Genomic DNA, 18731 nt, shown 5'->3' with positions numbered 1-18731 from the left:
TATCTAAATATTTGAACTTCAGGAACTAGACCTTTTACAAACATGTCTTTAAATGTTTGTAAGTTTCAATTGAAGAAATAAAATAAATGCTACTAAGATAACATATTATTGGAACAAAATGGAAATCAATGTAATGCTGTGAACCTAATTTATAGCTGGATCTTTGTATCTCTTGAAGATATCATTGATATCTGTCACAACTTCAGGTGGCAAAGGCCTCTCCGTTTTCAAAAAGGCATCAATATCTTCTTTTAATTGGTCAATAGTAGTGGCACCTATTATTGAACTGGTGACAAATGGTCGGTCTCGTGCAAATCCAAGAGCTAACTCAACGAGGCTTAGCCCATGCTTCTTTGCCACTTCAAGGTATTTGGCCGTAACTTCCTGGAGTTCAATGAAAAATGTCAGATCTGTCAAGGTTACATCTGCATAATTATGCAATATGAAATGAGAAGATGAAATTCCAAGTACTTTGGTTAACTGTAATGGCTAGTTAGTTCTCAAACAATACAAGTATATGTGACGTTGAGCATCAGGAAGTGATATTTAGTTGGGGTAACTAATATTAATGCTTGACATGATGAAGAGAAAGGAGAAAATATTATTTCTTTGCAAATACTATTTTCATGTATAGGTAAACGCGATAGCTTGTGATATGCTAGTTCACGAATCTTGGAGTTAGTGCAAACAAGGTTGATGTGGCTCGAGTTTAATACTAGGTCATGAAAGACTTACAAGCTGAGAGTACCAAAGAAGGCATGAAATGGAAACTAGAAGCTCATATAAATAAGTATCTGGTTAAATAGTTTCACGGAGCTAAAAATGCAATCTATAACGATGTTGCTTGGCGAAGTAGCATCTAAAAATCATTTGCAAGCATGAGATAACAATAAAAAGAAAAAAAGAAAAATCAGCATCAAGTCTTTAGTTGGAGTGTCAATGCATACCTGAGCCATAGACTTATTGTATCTTCCCATGTAGCCAGGAAAGAGGTTAAACCTCCCCCTTTTGGCAGCTTCAGAATCAATGTCTAGGTACTTCCCAGATAATGCTCCACCGGCAAGTGGAGAATAAGCAAGTAAACCAATGTTGCAGTTGTTTGGGTGGCATACTTCAACGAGATCAACTGCACAGTATCAAATGATAAACTATGAGACTGCTATAATCAAAATGATCCACCTCTATGAAGTGCCACAGCTTTCAAGTCCAACATAATGTCATCATTAGATGTAACATCTAATAGAATAGCCTTGAATTATTGTTTCGTTCTAATCCAAGAGTCTTCAAACTCACATATTTCAGTTACTCCTTATCTTTTAACATGCATGTGAGCTCAATTGGACAGAATTTTGAAATTGGGAAATGCTTATTTGGAGATGGATGGAGATGTCCACCTCCTTATAGCAAAGAAACACAATTCTCTCTGCTAAGTTCCAACAGTGTGGAGGGATGGAGGGGTAGAATTATCCTGAGTTCATAGGCTTTGTTGCATGAATATACCAGGCTCAGGTTTTGGAGTAATCACTGCAGTAAAGAGGAGCCTCTTAGGAACAATTTTCTCTGTATTTCATCATCTATCTCTCCACAAATATTGTTCTGTGGTAGTTTTAATTCTGAAAGCAATGGGAAGGTAATTTGGAATTCTAGTATAGATAAGGTAATTTCACTTATATATATGTATATTCTCTGATCAAGAGTTCCACCAATCGAAAAGTTCACTTAATTGGTGTATAATGGAAAGAAATTTTGCTGATCCAGTAGCTGCTGTGGTCGTCTGAGCTTGATGCTTATTGCACTTGCTGTCAGGGTTCAAGCAAGTAAGAAAGTCTTATCCATCTTTTTCTTCACTGAGTAAAGATTGTGTTCTTCAGCATAGATCAATGGATATCCACCCTCTATTCATTATTGGAAAAAAAGGGCACCTATGGGAACATCTCACACATCTTTGTAGGAGTTTTACTAGAGGACATAAAAACACAGACCCACGCACTACCACAATGACAAAAAGCCTACACTTATGAATAGGAGTGGGACAGCAGCAGTGCTTTGCTCTCATGGGAAGATCATAAAGATACAGAACCAACAGTTTATTGCTTTATTATAATAAAATTTCGGAAAGAGTACTACAAGATAAAATTTTGACCTGGAAGGTGAATTGATTTAAAATTGTTCCCTGATTATGAAGTAAGAGAACTTACGTTCGAACTTGCACCTAACCAGCAAACTGTAGTTGTTCTGGATACTGACAATCTTTGGCAGTCCTTCAACTTTAGCAGCATGAACAAACTCCATTACTCCATATGAGGTTTCATTGGAAACACCAATGTACCTTACCTGTAAGTTTCTAGCATTGCCATCAAATTCGTAATACAGATAATAGACTCACCATTTCAGTTGGATGTAAATAATAGAAGTTGCTTGTAAAATCACTTCTCCAGTTTCTTGAGTTTTTGATAGAATTAAGCCAAACAAGCTATCCAAATACAGCTTACTCTGTAGTTCTTGAGATGAAAAATTTTAGCTGAGCATAGCATTTTCTCTGACATGTATGCTTGTTCTACAGAACAGACTGAAAACTGCACCCAATGAACTGATGTACCTTTCTCTGGATGGAATGCATAAATTCGAGAAGGTAACACTCAGCTTACAACAATCCTATCATGAAAATATGAAGTTTTGCATCTGATTACGAAACTCACATTGATTACTGATACAAATTTTAGAAAAAGTTGTGAAAGTAAATATATAGACAATGGGATTGCTTGGTGCCTCATTCATTCATGGATGAAATCTTAGGCCTGCTTGGCTTGATTTCTTAGTCTATGTCATGATTATCCAGGTATCATAAAAGCCTGTTGCCAGATAATCAATAATTTTACTTTCTGATAACAAATTAGTAAATGGATGAGTTTCTATACTATCAATCAACTTCATGCAAGATTACAATTGTGGGTATTTCTGTTAATATAATGTAATGAAATAGTACCTTAGTTTTTCCAGAAACGTGCTACTTGTCTTCAATAGTTGCCATTATGAATGCTGACAAGCATTTCAGAAACGAAAAAGTCATACTGGTGGAAATTTACCTTTCCTTGATCAATGAGTTCTTGAAATCCCCTCAGCTGCTCAATGAAAGACACGCTTGACCTCCACTTTGAAGGATCATAAAAATATTCTCCAAATAATGCAACATGGCGATCTGGCCTGATATCACACAGGTACAACTCAAAGGAAATGGAAGGATGAAGTCTGTGAGTACATGCGTGTGTGTGAGCGTGTGAGAAAGAGTCTAAGATGACAATTTTGCTGCAAGATAACCAGGAAATAAACAAGTTTACATTCTGTTGAATTTTGGGCAACTTGTTCATAGCTAAGCAAAAGGGTATTGGACTCAAGCAGGTGGGAATTGGAAATTTTCAATTGGTTCTCGAACTTGTAGCAAATCCAAGTGAATAAGAAAAGAACTGCTAGCTCACGTATATATGTGAATAATTCCTTTACCAGATTTAATGACCAGTAAGCATTTTCAATTCTTTATGTTAGTGTGACCACTTGACTAACTTTTGAGATCTTAGAAAGACAGCACCAGCTACTACAGGTGAACTATTCGAACGACTTAAAATGTCACCTAATGGTTGTTTCTCATTATTACTGGTTACTACATACAATAATTAGATTATTGGATCAATCAAGAGATATGCGATGCAACTTTTACAAATATATAAGCAACAGATTGTGTAGGAAGTAAAGAATAAGAAGCCAGAAAGATCGAGTAAGGAATTTACCAGTGTATTTGGAGTAAGTCAATGTAATCTGTATTAAGACGTTTAAGACTTTTCTCAACACTTTCCTTGATATTAGCAGCATCTACTCGCACTACGTTTGAGTTGTCACGTAAATAACTTGTTCGCTCTGAGTAGCCAGCAACTTTTGTGGCCAAAATAACCTTAATTAAAGAGAAATGATGTATTATAAGAGGGTTCAGGCATAATAGCTCAAAAAACTCTGGGTCATTGGGCACTTAGTAAGACCATGCTCTGGGAAGTCCATTGTGAAACTAGGAGCAGAAAAAGAAAAGAAAAATTAGAAAACTGAATAAAGATTTAGAGGGTGTTTGGCTAACCTTGTTGAAAACATGTTATAAGCTCCTACATCTTAGAAGCTCTAAAATGTTAAAAAAAATAAACTCTTAAAGTGTTCGGATAAATAATATGCCAGAGCCAATAACATGTTAGAGTGTTTGACGTTATAAGCTTTTCATAATGTAATAAAGACCCAAAAAGCCATCAAACTATTAGAATTTAAAATGATATAAATAGATAATTTTGCTGTGCAAGGAAAAACGTCAATTATATGAAGGTAAAGGTCAAATGCTAATAAATTATTAGGGTGTTTTTGCTTATTGGATATTAAGATTTAAAGAAATTGTAAGATGTTGAAGAGTGGGTTGAAGTTAAAAAAGATTTAAGACTCAAAACATCTTATTTTAGGATCTTATAATCTCTTAAAAAAAAATTTGCCAAACGGTTTTCAAGAGCTTATAAGCTTTCAAATAAGCTTATCCAAATACCCTCTTAATCAGTGAAATAACTGTGGAGTACCTTGTCTCGGGGTTGAGATTTCAGCCAGCTCGCAATGTACTGATCTGTCCTTCCTTGTGTCTCCTTTTTGGCAGGGATTGGATACTTTTAAGGAGAAAAAAGAGGACAGTCATTAACTAGTTTCAAAATCAAGTCTATTCCAAATACTTAATAGAAAGTTGTATTCCAGCTGAGAGAATCATAGTACTAAGTCATTCCTTCTGGTCCCATAGACCTTAAAACTCAATCACCAAATACTAAGTACATGAAACTTGTTATAGAAAATCTATCTAGCTTCAACTACTTAATAGTAAGCTCTTTTCTACCTTAGAGAAAGTGAATCACCCTAGACCAGAGCACTAAGGAGGAACCTTCTGAACCACCCAAAATTAGGCATTTAAAATTTGTCACAGAAATCCATATGCCAAAATAAATGAAAAAAGCGAAGTCAAAGAAGAACACAAAATAACATCGGGTAATATAAGTGGTTAGGATTGATCGAAAAGCCTATATTCATGGGTAAAGACAGTGAGCCTGCCATTTACCAAGCAATTACAAATATTTTGGCAATCTCACACCCAAATCCTCTCTAAACCTGAATACTCCCGAATATCTGTAACTAGCTCATCACAAACCTAATTGAAGAGCCCAACACAGAAAGGTATAATAAGGTGAAAATTCTAGTTACTCCCTCTAGAATATGTGTAACTTGTACTAGATGCGGCCTAATATAAATATGCATAAAGAATCACATGAAGGTTCTAGTAAAAACGACACGTCCCTGCCACAATGGTGCCACTTAGCACCCATTCAAAGAAAGTACAAGAATTGCAGTGAATCGTTATCTGATTAGGATACAGTACATTTCAACACCACCAGGCACAAAAGTTACAAAATTTTTTGCTTGTTTTTTGAGGAAATCTCATCTTCAGTTCCCAATGGTATGTTACCAAATGCATCCCAAATATGTTATTTGACTACACTAGAAAAGTCTTAATTTTGAGTGTTTAGAATCAAGTAAGATATACAAGCAATAATTTCAGCCTCCACCAAGTTACCACAAAGGTGAATGCCATGTCTTGTGGTAATAGGCTAAGTAGTATAAAAAGAAAAAGCCAGAGAAAGTAAAATATAATCCTTCGAGACAGAATTACTCAAGTTTATGATTCCAAAAGCTCTCCTCAATGATATTATTTGAATTGATTATCTTGAGCTCTCACCTCAAAGCCCCTAACTGCCCCTAACTAACTTGACATTTTCATTCTAGTCCCAATTTCCGGACAATTAATCACTAGTGCAGTATCTATAATATTAGTTGGATAATATAATTTAACAGGTCTCCTTGAGCCTTACCACTTCTGCTGTGTCCAGAGCATTAATTCCGCGCTCAAACGAGTAACTAAGTTGCTCGTGAGCCTCTTTCTCTGTATTCTGCTCCCCATATGTCATCTGGAATATGCATAGAATACAAATTCATTATCAATTACCAAAACTCTGCTACAATAATATTCAGTAAATCCCGATATCCAAACCCTAGAGCCTTACGCCTAACAATGTGATCCAAACAGGCGCTTTGGTTCAACGATCAACATCATTCATAAGTCTGATGATGAAAATTAATTAGGAAATCAAACCCAAGTTAAAATTGCTCACAGTGCCAAGAGTAATCTCGCTGATGACAAGGTCGGAGTCCCCGAGCTTCTTGTACTGCAACGCGTTTTCATGACGCTGTTTGCTGAAAATAACGAAGCTGCTCCTCTTCTTCCTCTTCCACTTCCAAAGCAACGCGAGATTCCTCCCGCCTTCAGGGGCCGGCGCCAAGCGTTGCGTCAAATGACGGTCGGAGATACCTCCGGTGGAGCTTCTTTTGTTGAGGAGAAACGCGGGTACTATAGAGGAGCCGGACGATGAAGCCATGGAAAATTTTGAATAGATATCCTCCTGCGGAGATAGAGGGTAGAAAAGTGCCGTTCGTTGGTTGACGTGTTGCGCCTTCCATATTTGGTTAATATTTTATCTACTACTTCATTTCGTTAACACATAATACCTACCCCATAATTTTTAGTAATATTTTTATTTTATTGAAATTCATAATTTATTTTTTTATATTAAAATTTGGCATGGTTTACAAACATAGAAAAATTATTTTGCATTTTTTTTAATGTATTAATTATTTTACTCAAATTAAATTAAAAATTGACATTTACTTTGATAGTATATGTTATATTGATAACGATTATTATATATAACTACAAAAAAAATACTAATACATTATTTCAATTTCAATTAACAATAAGCTTAAACAAAATTGGGGTAAATTTAATTTTTAAGTACATGAAAATTGCATAGAATTAATTTTGAAAAGAAGTTGATTGAGTAGTTAATTTAATATGAGTTGGGGAGTTGAAGGGTAATAATTCAGAGAATTAAATTTTAATGACGTATGAATCATGTTGTGGATAGTGTTTGATTTGATATCGATTTGCTTGACTATTGACATTATTACTTCATAATTTCATGAAATTGTGTGACAAATATCCATTAATTGGTGTTATTGAAATTGCAACTTCGTGACTGTAGAAAGAATATTGGTTGATTGTGGTCGTGGAACGATACTGAAATTGGTGTTATTGAAATTGTGTTTTTATAATTATAGTATTTTGCCTTATTCAAAACTATAATAATTGATATAAATACTTATAAGAAAAAAGTAGTACTATTTATTAATTTCCATAGGACAAAAATATCGTTTTAATAAGACCGCAGTGAACGACGACGTATTCCGTGTTCCATGGAATATCCAATTTTCCGTGGGCGAAGTCAAGAGTTCACTCGTTCCTATAAATCAAATCACACTCTTCTCGAGTACAGTCTCAGCCTTTTCACTGCTCTCTCAAACTCACTCACCTGTCATTAGATTTCACCAGTTTTCAGATCGCAGATCTGTTCTTAGAGATGGCGAAAGAACCAGTGCGTGTTCTCGTAACCGGCGCCGCAGGTACTATTTCCGTAACTGGCCGTTCGTTTCTGGATCTGTCTCGTGTCTTTTTTTGTTTTTTGTTTTTGTAGAATTCGTTTACTTTAAATGACTGTTGGATCAGTTTTTCGTGTTGATTAACTTGTTGGATTGTGGATCTGTTGGTAGGAGTGCTTGTAATAGAGTGCCTTGGTGTCGCCTTTTCCGGTTAAGTTTGATTTAACGATCTTTATTCTATGTGTCTCGAATTATTGCTGATTAATTGGGTTAACTGATGCTTTCTTTTCAATTTGTTTTGTTAAATATCTGGCTAAGCGGAAATCCTTTATCTATACTTCCATAATAATGTAAAAAGAAAAGCCCCAAAACTCTCGCAGCGAACAACGACACCGCCGTGCTAATTTTTGGTCAAGTAAAAAATGACATAAAATAACTAATTTATCTAACTTTTCAAAATTTACATTAATTGATAAATTATTATTTATTCTTTTTTAAATTAATGTAATGTACTGATTTATATACTTTATTCTTATTTATAATATATTTCAAAGCGTGAAAGAATATATACCACAAAGGCGAGTTCATAATATATTTTAAATCGTGCAAAATTATTTAGTATAGGAATGACGTGCTACAGCGGATAGTATTTGGAAAAGATAATTTTTATAGAAGAATAATAAGATTTGTCTAGTCGTAAATGTGATTGTGTTTATTTAGTGCGAGACTTCATGTACTCCTTGAGTTATTTCGTCAATATGACTAGCTTTTTTCTTAAATATAGAGTTAATATTGTAATTAGACTAGTTAGTATTTCTGGAGTGATTTTGACTTGGAAAAAGATATTGTGAATTAAATTTATGTGTTGGAATGCTGATTTGGGTGAAACACTTATTGGGATGCAGTTTCTTTGAGGGGTGTTTAGTAATGAAAGGAAGTTGACCTTTAGTTCGTGCTAGTTTGAACTTTCATTGATTTCTGGTGTTTCTTTCTGGGTTGGATTTGGTTCAGCGGTGTTAGTGAATGCAATCCCTTTTTACAGGACAAATCGGATATGCTCTGGTTCCTATGATTGCCAGAGGAGTTATGTTGGGGGCTGACCAGCCTGTGATCCTTCACATGCTTGATATTCCACCTGCTGCTGAGGCTCTTAATGGAGTCAAAATGGAATTGGTGGATGCAGCATTCCCTCTTCTTAAAGGTATTAATTTAGCTGCCTTACAGTGTCAAGCAAAAATTCCATTTTTCTTGACTGAATGTATGTCCTACCAATTATTTTTAAAAGGGGATTGTTAGATGAAACTTATCCATTTTTGTTGTCTAAATCAGGTGTTGTAGCCACAACTGATGTTGTTGAAGCTTGCACTGGTGTTAGCATTGCTATTATGGTTGGTGGGTTTCCCAGGAAAGAGGGTATGGAGAGGAAAGATGTAATGTCAAAGAATGTGTCCATTTACAAGTCTCAAGCTTCTGCTCTTGAGAAGCATGCTGCAGCTAACTGTAAGGTGATTACACATGAACTTCATGGATTTTGTTTTTTAAAAGTTATATCTGTCTGTGTAAGAGTGCTTCTGCTGACAGCACAAACACATCTATAAATCTGCAGCTTGATACTGTCACCATAATACATGTGAAATTATGGCAGTTAGATGCCAGTAGGATTCATTTGTAGGGGACAAAACCAAAGACATAATAAGAATTCTTAAACTTATTTTGTGGATGTTATAGTGCTTTTTGAGATGTTTAGCTAATTCTTCTTGAGTTTTTACTTCCAGGTTTTGGTCGTTGCTAATCCTGCCAACACCAATGCCTTGATTCTGAAAGAATTCGCGCCATCTATCCCAGAGCAGAACATTACTTGTTTGACTCGATTGGACCATAACAGGGCCCTTGGACAGATTTCAGAGAGATTGAATGTGCAAGTATCAGATGTTAAAAATGTCATTATTTGGGGAAATCACTCCTCAACACAGTATCCTGATGTCAACCATGCATCTGTCAAAACTCCAGCTGGAGAGAAGCCTGTACGTGAGCTTGTTGCTGATGATGAATGGTATAGAAGTTCCGTTTATAAAATTATATTTACCATGAATAAGCGTTTGAATTCTTATTGCCGCATAACTTATCCTATGTTCTAACTTTAATTTTTTCAATTTGTTAGGTTGAATGGAGAGTTCATAACTACTGTCCAGCAGCGTGGTGCTGCTATAATCAAAGCTAGAAAGTTTTCCAGTGCACTTTCTGCTGCTAGTTCTGCATGTGACCATATTCGTGACTGGGTCCTTGGAACCCCGGAGGTAAGCTGTCCTTTACCTGTAGGTGGAGGTTCCTTTAGATTGATGCACATTCAATTGCTATGTAGAATGGATTAATCTGATCATCTGATCTTTTTCCTCAATCTACTCCAGGGTACTTGGGTTTCTATGGGTGTATACTCTGATGGCTCATACAATGTCCCCACTGGACTGATTTATTCATTCCCAGTTACTTGCAAAAATGGAGAATGGTCTATCGTACAAGGTGAGAATACATTAACTGAAAATAGATCATCTATTTCTTGACATTATTTTATCTAGAATGCTATAAATAATCACATATGAATACTGTTGTTACACTTTGCCCATGAGATTCATCTTCCTATAATTTCATGTAGTTCATGAGCTGTGAGATTCCAAAAAAAGTGATTTGCTGATCTATTTGGTTCACACTTGGTTGGGATCTTTGTTAAGTAGATACCAGATTCAGTTATGACCGTACAGTTGGATTTCGAACATGATGTGCATGTCCGGTTACTTCTGACACTTGTGTTTTATGGTTGCACACGCAGTTTGTGTTTTTCCTTCAATGCTTGCCCTTGACCATGCCAATATTGTTAGTTTGTCATTCCGCTACATTTCATCCTGGAAACAAGATGCATACATGAGTCTTTGTGTTTGCGGGATTCTATGAAATAAGTTTGTTTTCACTTCTTTTACCATAATCCAGGTCTCTCCATTGATGAGTTCTCACGAAAGAAGTTGGATTTGACTGCTCAAGAGCTCAGTGAGGAGAAAGCACTTGCATATTCTTGCCTTTCTTAATCTCTCCTCCAATCCTAGCAGGATCAGATGTGTGTGATAATAGAATTACTCGCAGATTTGAATAATGCGATCGTTAATTATTGTTGGTGACTAATGACGGGAGCTGCCTGCTTTCATCTTACTCTTCATGTAATTTGTTGTGCGCGGGGACATCTTTCAATTTGTAACCCTTTCCAGTCGTGGACTGAATCGAATGATAACTATGGAGAATTGCCTCTCATACCTCGATAATAAATATTTGGTAGTTTTGGATCCTCAGATTTATGCTCGTCTAGTAGGTTTGTATTCTGTGATTTATGATGGTTTTTAACTTCGGATTATTGTATTTGTGTTGTCAATTCTTGTAAGTTGTTGATGCTTCTGACCTCAAATTTGATGAAGTAATAGGTACAAATAGCATCCAACTAATCAATCTAATTTTCAGAACGATAGGGATAATTCGATTTGCACTTCTTTTGACCAATCACCCGGCTTTTGGATAAATTATACATACACATTAAAAATGATAATGTTATTTATACAAATTATTTTTATTTTTCGAAAATTATATATATTTTTAAAAAATATTAATATTATTATATAAATTACTCTATTTTTTGGCAGTTAAGAGTGATTTTCATAATTATGCAAAAGGTAAAATAATTTATGTAAACAAACTATAGATTAGAGATATAATTGTAATTATTTCATATAAATTAGAGATGTAAATGTAATTATCTTGAATTTACGTAAATAGATAATAAATTAGAGATGTTAATGTAATTATCCCATTATACATTAAAAATAGTAATTATTCCAAAAAGATATGATGGGTCTCCAAGACCCCCAAAACAGGGTTTTTCTAACCTCTTTCATTCCGGAAAACAGTCACAGAAAACAAGAAATTCAGTGTGTTTAAATCCATCTTTAATTATCAATATATGTAGATATAAGTTGAAGGTATTTGATGGCTCGACATTGTTGTGATTGTTATTGTTTTATTGTGTTTTGGTAATTTATGGTAATAGATGATTGTATCAAATTAACTATTCATCGATACTTCATGATCTATATTATAACCAAAGCTTCTCTAGAATTTGGCAAATAGTAACTAGGTTTTATCGGGTTAATTGACTCCTCATGAAAACACTAATAAATATAAAATCTTTCTAAAATCTTGGTAATGTGATTCTTGAGCTTTAAAAGAAGGCAAATAATTATATCGAGCTTTTTTTAAATTTGACATAATTAATAACATTCATTTTAGCGGTCGTCCAACAATCCGTTAGTCTCTGTTAGATTCTTATCTATTTTTTTTTTTTTATAATAAACTGACTAAAATGCTCTTATACATTATGAATTAATAGGGCTACTTTTTACAATTTTTCAAAAATTTTGCCATCCATATTCTTCGATTTTTTCACAAATTTTTATTTTTTTAAATAAATACTATAAGCTAAAGTTGACAATTTCAAAACTCCATTTAAGAATTACATGATTTTATCAACATTAAGGAGATATTTATAGTTATGTTAAATTTTAAGAAAGTTAATTGCAATTTATCTTTAAAAAAATTCACTGTCTCTCATATTTAAGTATAATTATTTCACTTTTTTTTTTTTAATCAAAAGTTAAGGAGATCCCATGGCATTTTCTCTATTCTAAAGAAACTCCCTTCCTATTATTATTTTCAGAAGAAACCCTCTTCTATGTAAACACAATATTTATTTATTTAGCGCATCAATTTGGTTTCAGTTCAATATATATGATCATTTGGAGTTTGACAAAGGATGTATTTGTATTGGAAGGAAGGATTTCAAAAAAGGATTTCAAACGACTCCATTTAAAAGGAATTTGAAATTCATCCGTATTCTTCAATTTATAGTTCAAAATTAAAATGAAAGAATTTAAAATCTTTTATATTTACAATGAGAAAAATGCAATTTACTCCATTTGAAATGAGAAATAAACAAAAAATAAAAATAAAAAAATCTCTGAAAAATAAAATAGCAAATTAGCTCCTGTGTTTTGAAAATTTACTTCATCTAAACTGGCCATAGATAGGGGGTAATTTGCTAATTCTTTTTTCATAGAGATATTCGCTTGTTTCACGGGAAAAAATTGTATTTAACTTATTTAAAATTATCCAAACATGTCAAAGGAATTTGTTGAATTGAAATGCAACCTAAAAAAATATATGAAGTGATGAACAATAATAATAAAAAGGTAGGCGGGGTCAAAACTCTGGTAACTTTGTCATTTCTCCAGCTCCAATGTAAAGATTGTACCAAAACTCATCAATCTGTGATTCCTTCGGTAATGAAAATTGGAACTGGAATTTGTTGCTTTCTTCCAATTGCAATTCTAAATCCCACCACAAACTTTCATCCATCTGAGGGAAATACTCCAACCAATGCTCATTTTCACTTTCTGAGGTACTGAAATTGGAATTTGTCCAAACCTTGGGGCCTTGTGGGCTAGAAACAGCTTGCTCTGAAGTGCTGGAATTGGAATTTTCTAAAACTTTGGGGTCGGATTTCGGATTTTCAGAAGTTGAGAGTTCCTTGTCATCTTGACAAGAGTTGTTGTCATCTTTGAGCCTTTTCTTCAGGCAGCTATGCCAGACATTTTTTATTTCATTGTCTGTTCGTCCAGGTAAACTTGCTGCAATTTCAGACCACCTAATCAAAATGAAACAAGAAATTAACGTTGGAATTTCATAGACTACATGATTGTATTAAATTACTCTGATCAACCAAAGAATCCAGCTCCTGTGCTTATCCCAAACCACTCCATTGGAAAACTCATAATGTTAATATGTATCTCACATTGAATAGACAAAAAGTTTACTAGACTTATTAGTTTTAAAAGTTTTTTTACCCCTATGAGACGTTTTTTCAACATAAATCCGTATAATTTTTGTTAAAGCAAACTATACTTGCATCGAAATTGCAACTACGATGCACGAATGCATGCTGGATAGACAATATTCATAGAAAAAACTAGTAATGTAAGAACGTCGACTTAATCTTATACTGATAAAACCTAATTTTTATCCGGTTGCATGTAATTTTTATCTCCTTGTGATATGTGAAATAAGTAAAAAAGTTCCTTGTAAAAAAAGAATTAGCATATTACCTCCCTATATTTTAAAAAATAAAACAAATTACCCCAATCAATGATTTAGATAGGAGGGAGGGGGTGATTTATTTTATTTTTTGAAATATAGAAGATAATTTGCTATACTTTTTTTCTTAGGCTTTTTTTTCTTTTTTTTACCTTATTTCTCATATCACAAAGGGATAATCTATACTCGTCGTGGAATCAACAGTCTTACGTATTTCCTATTGTAAAATTAACTAGTGTTGCAATTTTATTCATATATCTATATATATATATATACCCTATGTATATAAAAATTCATGTAATCTTTATATTTAAAGAAATAAATTAGATATACTATTGATCTTGTAATTTTATAATGTGAAATTTTTTATTTTTTATCTTTCTATGATTGCAAGAGCCCCGTAACATTTTAAACATTTCATAATTTTGGTCTTCACCGAGCAGGATTTTGCAGAAAGTCTAGAAATAAATCATGTGCCATATTATTATTTATTTTAAAAAATGAACCACGTGAGATGCACATGATTTATTCCGACAATTTTAACAAAATCAGGTACCGAAAGGACCAAAGTTGAGAAATGCCAAAAAATTACAGGACACTTTTGCAATTCTAAAAAAATAAAGGATACATATACCAAAATGTCAAAATTACAAGACTAAAAAATATATAAAACAATTAAAGAAATATTATTAAAATTACTATATGTAACACTAAAAGATTTGTAATATATGAACTAGCTTCAATCTTAAATTACATGCTATAGAAGGAATCAAAATTTAAATTGTATGATCAAAATCCACTCAGATTAGGTTAAAGATGATAATTAGTCTAACCTATTTCCAAGCATTTCATGCAAGTTGATGATGGTTTCTTCTTCTTCTTTGCTGAAATTTCCCCTCTTTACGTCCGGCCTCAAATAGTTCGTCCACCGCAGTCTGCAACTCTTCCCACATCTCAGCAAACCTGAGAAACCTCAAAACAGTGAATCCCAAGTGATCAGAACAACCTAATACTACAACTCTGTGTTGTCTGTGTGATCAGGACACACAAGTTTCCTAATTTAGAAACTTTCCTAATTTAGAAACTTCCCGATGCTTGTGATGATACTGACAAGACTCAGGACGATCCAAGGGTTCTGAGACGAACCCTTTTCAGAAAATGATCGGATAATTATTACCAGCTTGTTTGGGGAGTGCCCGCCAATTTGCATGGCCATGTTTCCGAATATGATCCACCAAAATCTTGTCTTCTTCAGGGCTCCAGGGTCCTTTCTTCAGTCCAATCTTCTCACAGCAAGGAGCTCTCACCATTCTTCAATTCATCAAATGATTTCTCTCTCTCTCTCAGTTTTGGTAGCGTTTTTGGTTTAATTTGTTGATTTGAGGGATGATGTACAGTAGTGTTGTATCGACCAAGTGTCGGTATTTATCGTCAACATGATTCAGCATCTTCTGAGGGTTTACTAGTCTTGAATATGACGATTTCCAGGAACTTCTCTCTCTACCTCTCTCTCTCTCTCTCATGATAATTAATTAACCCACATACTTCACCCATAAAATATTCACTCGAAGACTTGGTAATGTGTTGGCTAGTAAGAAATTGTCATCCTATATGGATGGAGCTGTATTTTTAGCTTAAAATCGGGTTTTTAATTAATTGGCACCTAAATGATCAATTTGCTTAAGTAAACTATAATTTACAGGCACAACATAATATGGACATAGAACATGATGATTATATTTTTTAAACATTTTAGGACTCAATATATTGCTCCGGCACAATAGATAGTATGTAATCTATATATATATATATATTGTTATAAACTTAGAGAAATTTTAAGTTTATTGGCCTATCACTCCTAATAGAATATAAGGAAACAATACATATATTTCCTCCAAATCACTTTCTTATTCTCTCCAAAAGTTCATTTACAAATGAAATACATGGTGGTATTTATAGACCACAAAAATTGTGGTTATAAAATACACCATAACTAATATAATTATAAATCATAATGTAGGATACAAAAGGGTATAATATAATGGGTATTAAGAATAAAGATCAAGAGGTGTATGCATTCATATGACTTATTGCAATTTAGGTTCTGTATCTTTAAGAGGTTGGTAATTTTGATCCTCTAACTTTGGAGTTGGCAATTTTGGTCCTTTAACTTTCAAATGTTCAAGATTTTGGTCCTTCAGCCATTTTATGGCCATTTTGCCCTTCTAGCTAAAATTTTACCATAGTCCACTATGCTCCAAGTTAGGCCCAATATATTTTTGAAATAAATTAAGCCCTCATATTCATACCTTGCTCCGAATGTCTTGTTCTCGGGTATTTCAAATTCTCAGTTTTACAGATTTTTTCCAACCACACTAACACAGCAGATGGTTCTTAAGTACTTGACTCCTTCAACAACAAACAACATAACCCCTATTTCTTTTTCTACCTTAGGGCGTAAAAGACACTCCAATATAGGGATTTAATAGAATTTTGGACAAACAAGTTGCATAGAAGCCTTTAATTTATTGAAAAAATATATAAAATATTACATAGATATTATTTCCTTAATTGGAGGAGACAACTGTTTAGCCTCTCATAGGATAGAGGACTTGATTCGTTGGGAAAACCTCCATAAACTAAGAATTCGAAAAATTACAAGATTTCACACTCAAAATATGATGCTTTGAAGAGTTGGAGAAGTTTTTCGATAATCCCCATTTGCTTCATGTTTTCTTATTTATAGCGTCTGCGGACTTCAGACCGGACTCCGAACTTATTTTTTGATGACGTCTACGTTCGTCATCATCTTTTATCTTTCAAAGACGTCATTGTGTTCGTCATCAACCACATCCTTTCTGGCTGTTGGTCATAATGGCTTGTCAGCCATGTGATTGTTAGTTGGCTTTCCTGCTTTGTTGACTATTGGTCTTTGTTGTTTTCTACCGACAATCTTTTTCTTGATTTTTATATTCACTAATTTTTACTTTGTTTTGTAAAAATTCTTTCTTTTACCCTTATCTTGATTTTGTTCAAGTTTCTTTTGGGTAACCCGAATTTTTGTCCCGTACAGGGGTTTCTCTTGATTCTTTGAGCAAGGGCATACATGGTTATGCCATTGTCCAACATGCAGCATGTTGCACGTCTTCATTCTTGTTGCTTCGGCCACTGGTAGCTTAATTTCCTCAAATCAACATCCTCTTCTTTTCAAATAAGCTTTCTGCAAACTCATTACTTTTTTCCATCATGGAGTTTAATAGGAATGATCAATTCATTTTGTTTAAGAAAATCTTGAATTGATGCTTGACTTTGTCTATTTCAGTGAGATAGACCCATAATCCCCAAACTCTTCTAGTAGAGATATTGTCTTCAGTAATAGCTGATACAAGGGAGCTTCGGTTGCATAGATATTTTTCACCCTATTTCCTGTCAGCACCTTCTAAATTTGGTGAATTCTTCACCATTCTTCTCGTTCCTTCTCATTAAGTGGTTCAGGATCTGACTTTGTAGCCTTCTTTAGAATTCCTAGGACAAAATTCTTTCTCTATTTTTCCTAGATCTGAAAATACTACTGGTTGTCACTCGAACCCTCATTCAGTGTTTGGAGCTAATCTTCTCCCTTTTCTAGAACTTCCATAAAGAAATTCCATTTTTGATCTTTCAGAATTTTGAATGTATTCCCTATTGTGACTCGAACTTTCATTTCGGTTTCATTTTTCTTGAAGAGTCTCCTCCGTTAGTAGAAAAAATATCTAAATACAATATAAACAAATATTTTTTCAATAAATCTAAATCTCTGATACCATTCTAGCCGCTTACCCCTTGTAATTGGGGTGTCCCAATAGCAGGCACCTATCAACTTGCTAACCCAAAATCGGTGGCTTATTGGCCAGGCCCTTAGAGGTCACCCCATACGCAGAGCTACGCTTCAGGATTGGGCAAGGCCGCCACATGTCACGCAGTAGAGGATTGGGGTTTTTTATAAGCTCTAATACCATTCTAGTCGAGCATGTGCAAGAATATGCATTAAAATGCAAAATAATTGAAAAAAGACTAAAATGCTCATTTTAAAACTGGGAAAGGTTAAAAACGTCCATAATTCTGCCAGATTTGTAAGGAGGACTAAAATTGCGATCTTTTTGGAACTTACAAGACTAAAATTGCTAATCATAGAGTTACAGGACTAATAACGCCACCCCCTCCTTAGTTACAGGATTAATTTTGCAATTTTTTTCATATATATGCATATATATAAAGTAAATTATTGCCACTTCCTCTGAGGTTTGACATAATTGTAAATATTTTTTTGTTGTTTGCAAAACTATAAATATCTTCCTGATTTTAACGTCCATCTAACAATGAGCCCATTCATCAAATTTTTGTGTTGCACTGACCAAAATGCCCTTTTAAATTAAAATTTTATATACTTTTTAGAATTTTTTTTAAAATACTATTATGAATTAATATTCCCTATGGAATATTTTACCCACTCTATTTTTTTATACATTTTTCTAAATATTTTTTTTTTAAAATTTCAACAAGGATAAAATAGTAATGTCTATTTCAACTTCTAAGGCTACATAATTATTTTCTATTTGAGGGGGGTATTTATAATTTTTTATACAATAAGGGATATTAGTAAATATTATATCAAATATCAGTGGAGGTAGCTATAACTTACCCTATGTATAAGTATTTTCACCGGGCAAATATTATTAATGGGTCCATAAAGTTAATCAATTATGTGATAAATATATATATATTATAAATATTTTGGTCATTCTTGAACCAATCATATGGCAAATGAAATACACTTGTCATGTGATTGGTGTACAGTTCAGGAAAAGTAACCAGTTACATAGCTATTGTGATCATACACTTACTCTATGATTGATTTTGTTCGACCAAACCTAATCCAAATAAAAAATTTTCTTCACGTTAATTAATTCCTCTAATATTTAATTTGCTTTTTTACAGATTCTAACTTCTAG

The 18731-nt window shown here is 33.7% G+C and overlaps 3 protein-coding genes across 4 annotated transcripts; 1 reads left to right on the top strand and 2 right to left on the bottom strand.

Annotated features, from left to right (window-relative positions):
* On the bottom strand, positions 1-6579 carry LOC105158462 (NAD(P)-linked oxidoreductase superfamily protein). 2 transcript variants are annotated; one of them, XM_020692224.2, is made up of 8 exons: positions 6234-6579; positions 5934-6029; positions 4602-4685; positions 3786-3946; positions 3087-3306; positions 2199-2334; positions 948-1126; positions 1-384 (listed from the first exon to the last, which is right to left on the bottom strand). In XM_020692224.2, the coding sequence occupies exons 1-8, from the start codon at positions 6495-6497 to the stop codon at positions 145-147; spliced, it is 1380 nt and encodes a 459-aa protein (XP_020547883.1). In that variant the 5' UTR covers positions 6498-6579; the 3' UTR covers positions 1-144. The 2 variants fall into 2 exon arrangements, with proteins under 2 accessions (XP_020547883.1, XP_011073530.1); XM_011075228.3 differs by having other exon boundaries at positions 3087-3204; positions 6234-6577.
* An 839-nt stretch (positions 6580-7418) lies between these two features.
* On the top strand, positions 7419-10892 carry LOC105158461 (malate dehydrogenase). Its single transcript, XM_011075227.3, has 7 exons — positions 7419-7578; positions 8597-8755; positions 8884-9059; positions 9330-9607; positions 9716-9851; positions 9963-10074; positions 10540-10892. The coding sequence occupies exons 1-7, from the start codon at positions 7536-7538 to the stop codon at positions 10632-10634; spliced, it is 999 nt and encodes a 332-aa protein (XP_011073529.1). The 5' UTR covers positions 7419-7535; the 3' UTR covers positions 10635-10892.
* A 1874-nt stretch (positions 10893-12766) lies between these two features.
* On the bottom strand, positions 12767-15280 carry LOC105158537 (transcription factor MYB15-like). The gene is made up of 3 exons (XM_011075319.3): positions 14918-15280; positions 14574-14703; positions 12767-13294 (listed from the first exon to the last, which is right to left on the bottom strand). The coding sequence occupies exons 1-3, from the start codon at positions 15048-15050 to the stop codon at positions 12850-12852; spliced, it is 708 nt and encodes a 235-aa protein (XP_011073621.1). The 5' UTR covers positions 15051-15280; the 3' UTR covers positions 12767-12849.
* Positions 15281-18731: the final 3451 nt, after the last annotated feature.

The sequence above is a fragment of the Sesamum indicum genome, linkage group LG3 (assembly GCF_026168435.1).
Source record: "Sesamum indicum cultivar Baizhima isolate 11 linkage group LG3, ASM2616843v1, whole genome shotgun sequence".
In the NCBI taxonomy this organism is placed as follows: domain Eukaryota; kingdom Viridiplantae; phylum Streptophyta; class Magnoliopsida; order Lamiales; family Pedaliaceae; genus Sesamum; species Sesamum indicum.
This window is presented reverse-complemented; position numbering and strand designations above follow the sequence as displayed.

Bases quoted from the DNA above. Each gene is read 5' to 3' on its own strand.
- LOC105158461 (XM_011075227.3), top strand. From the start codon at position 7,536: ATGGCGAAAGAACCAGTGCGTGTTCTCGTAACCGGCGCCGCAG. The intron at 8,756-8,883 runs GTATTAATTTAG...TGTCTAAATCAG, and splicing joins AGCATTCCCTCTTCTTAAAG to GTGTTGTAGCCACAACTGAT. The intron at 9,608-9,715 runs GTATAGAAGTTC...TCAATTTGTTAG, and splicing joins CTTGTTGCTGATGATGAATG to GTTGAATGGAGAGTTCATAA.
- LOC105158462 (XM_020692224.2), bottom strand. From the start codon at position 6,497: ATGGCTTCATCGTCCGGCTCCTCTATAGTACCCGCGTTTCTCCTCAAC. The intron at 6,030-6,233 runs GTGAGCAATTTT...TGCATATTCCAG, and splicing joins GCGAGATTACTCTTGGCACT to ATGACATATGGGGAGCAGAA. The intron at 4,686-5,933 runs GTAAGGCTCAAG...TCTCCTTAAAAG, and splicing joins CTCTGGACACAGCAGAAGTG to TATCCAATCCCTGCCAAAAA.
- LOC105158537 (XM_011075319.3), bottom strand. From the start codon at position 15,050: ATGGTGAGAGCTCCTTGCTGTGAGAAGATTGGACTGAAGAAAGGACCC. The intron at 14,704-14,917 runs GTAATAATTATC...GAGGTTTCTCAG, and splicing joins GGCACTCCCCAAACAAGCTG to GTTTGCTGAGATGTGGGAAG. The intron at 13,295-14,573 runs GTTAGACTAATT...CATTTTGATTAG, and splicing joins CATGAAATGCTTGGAAATAG to GTGGTCTGAAATTGCAGCAA.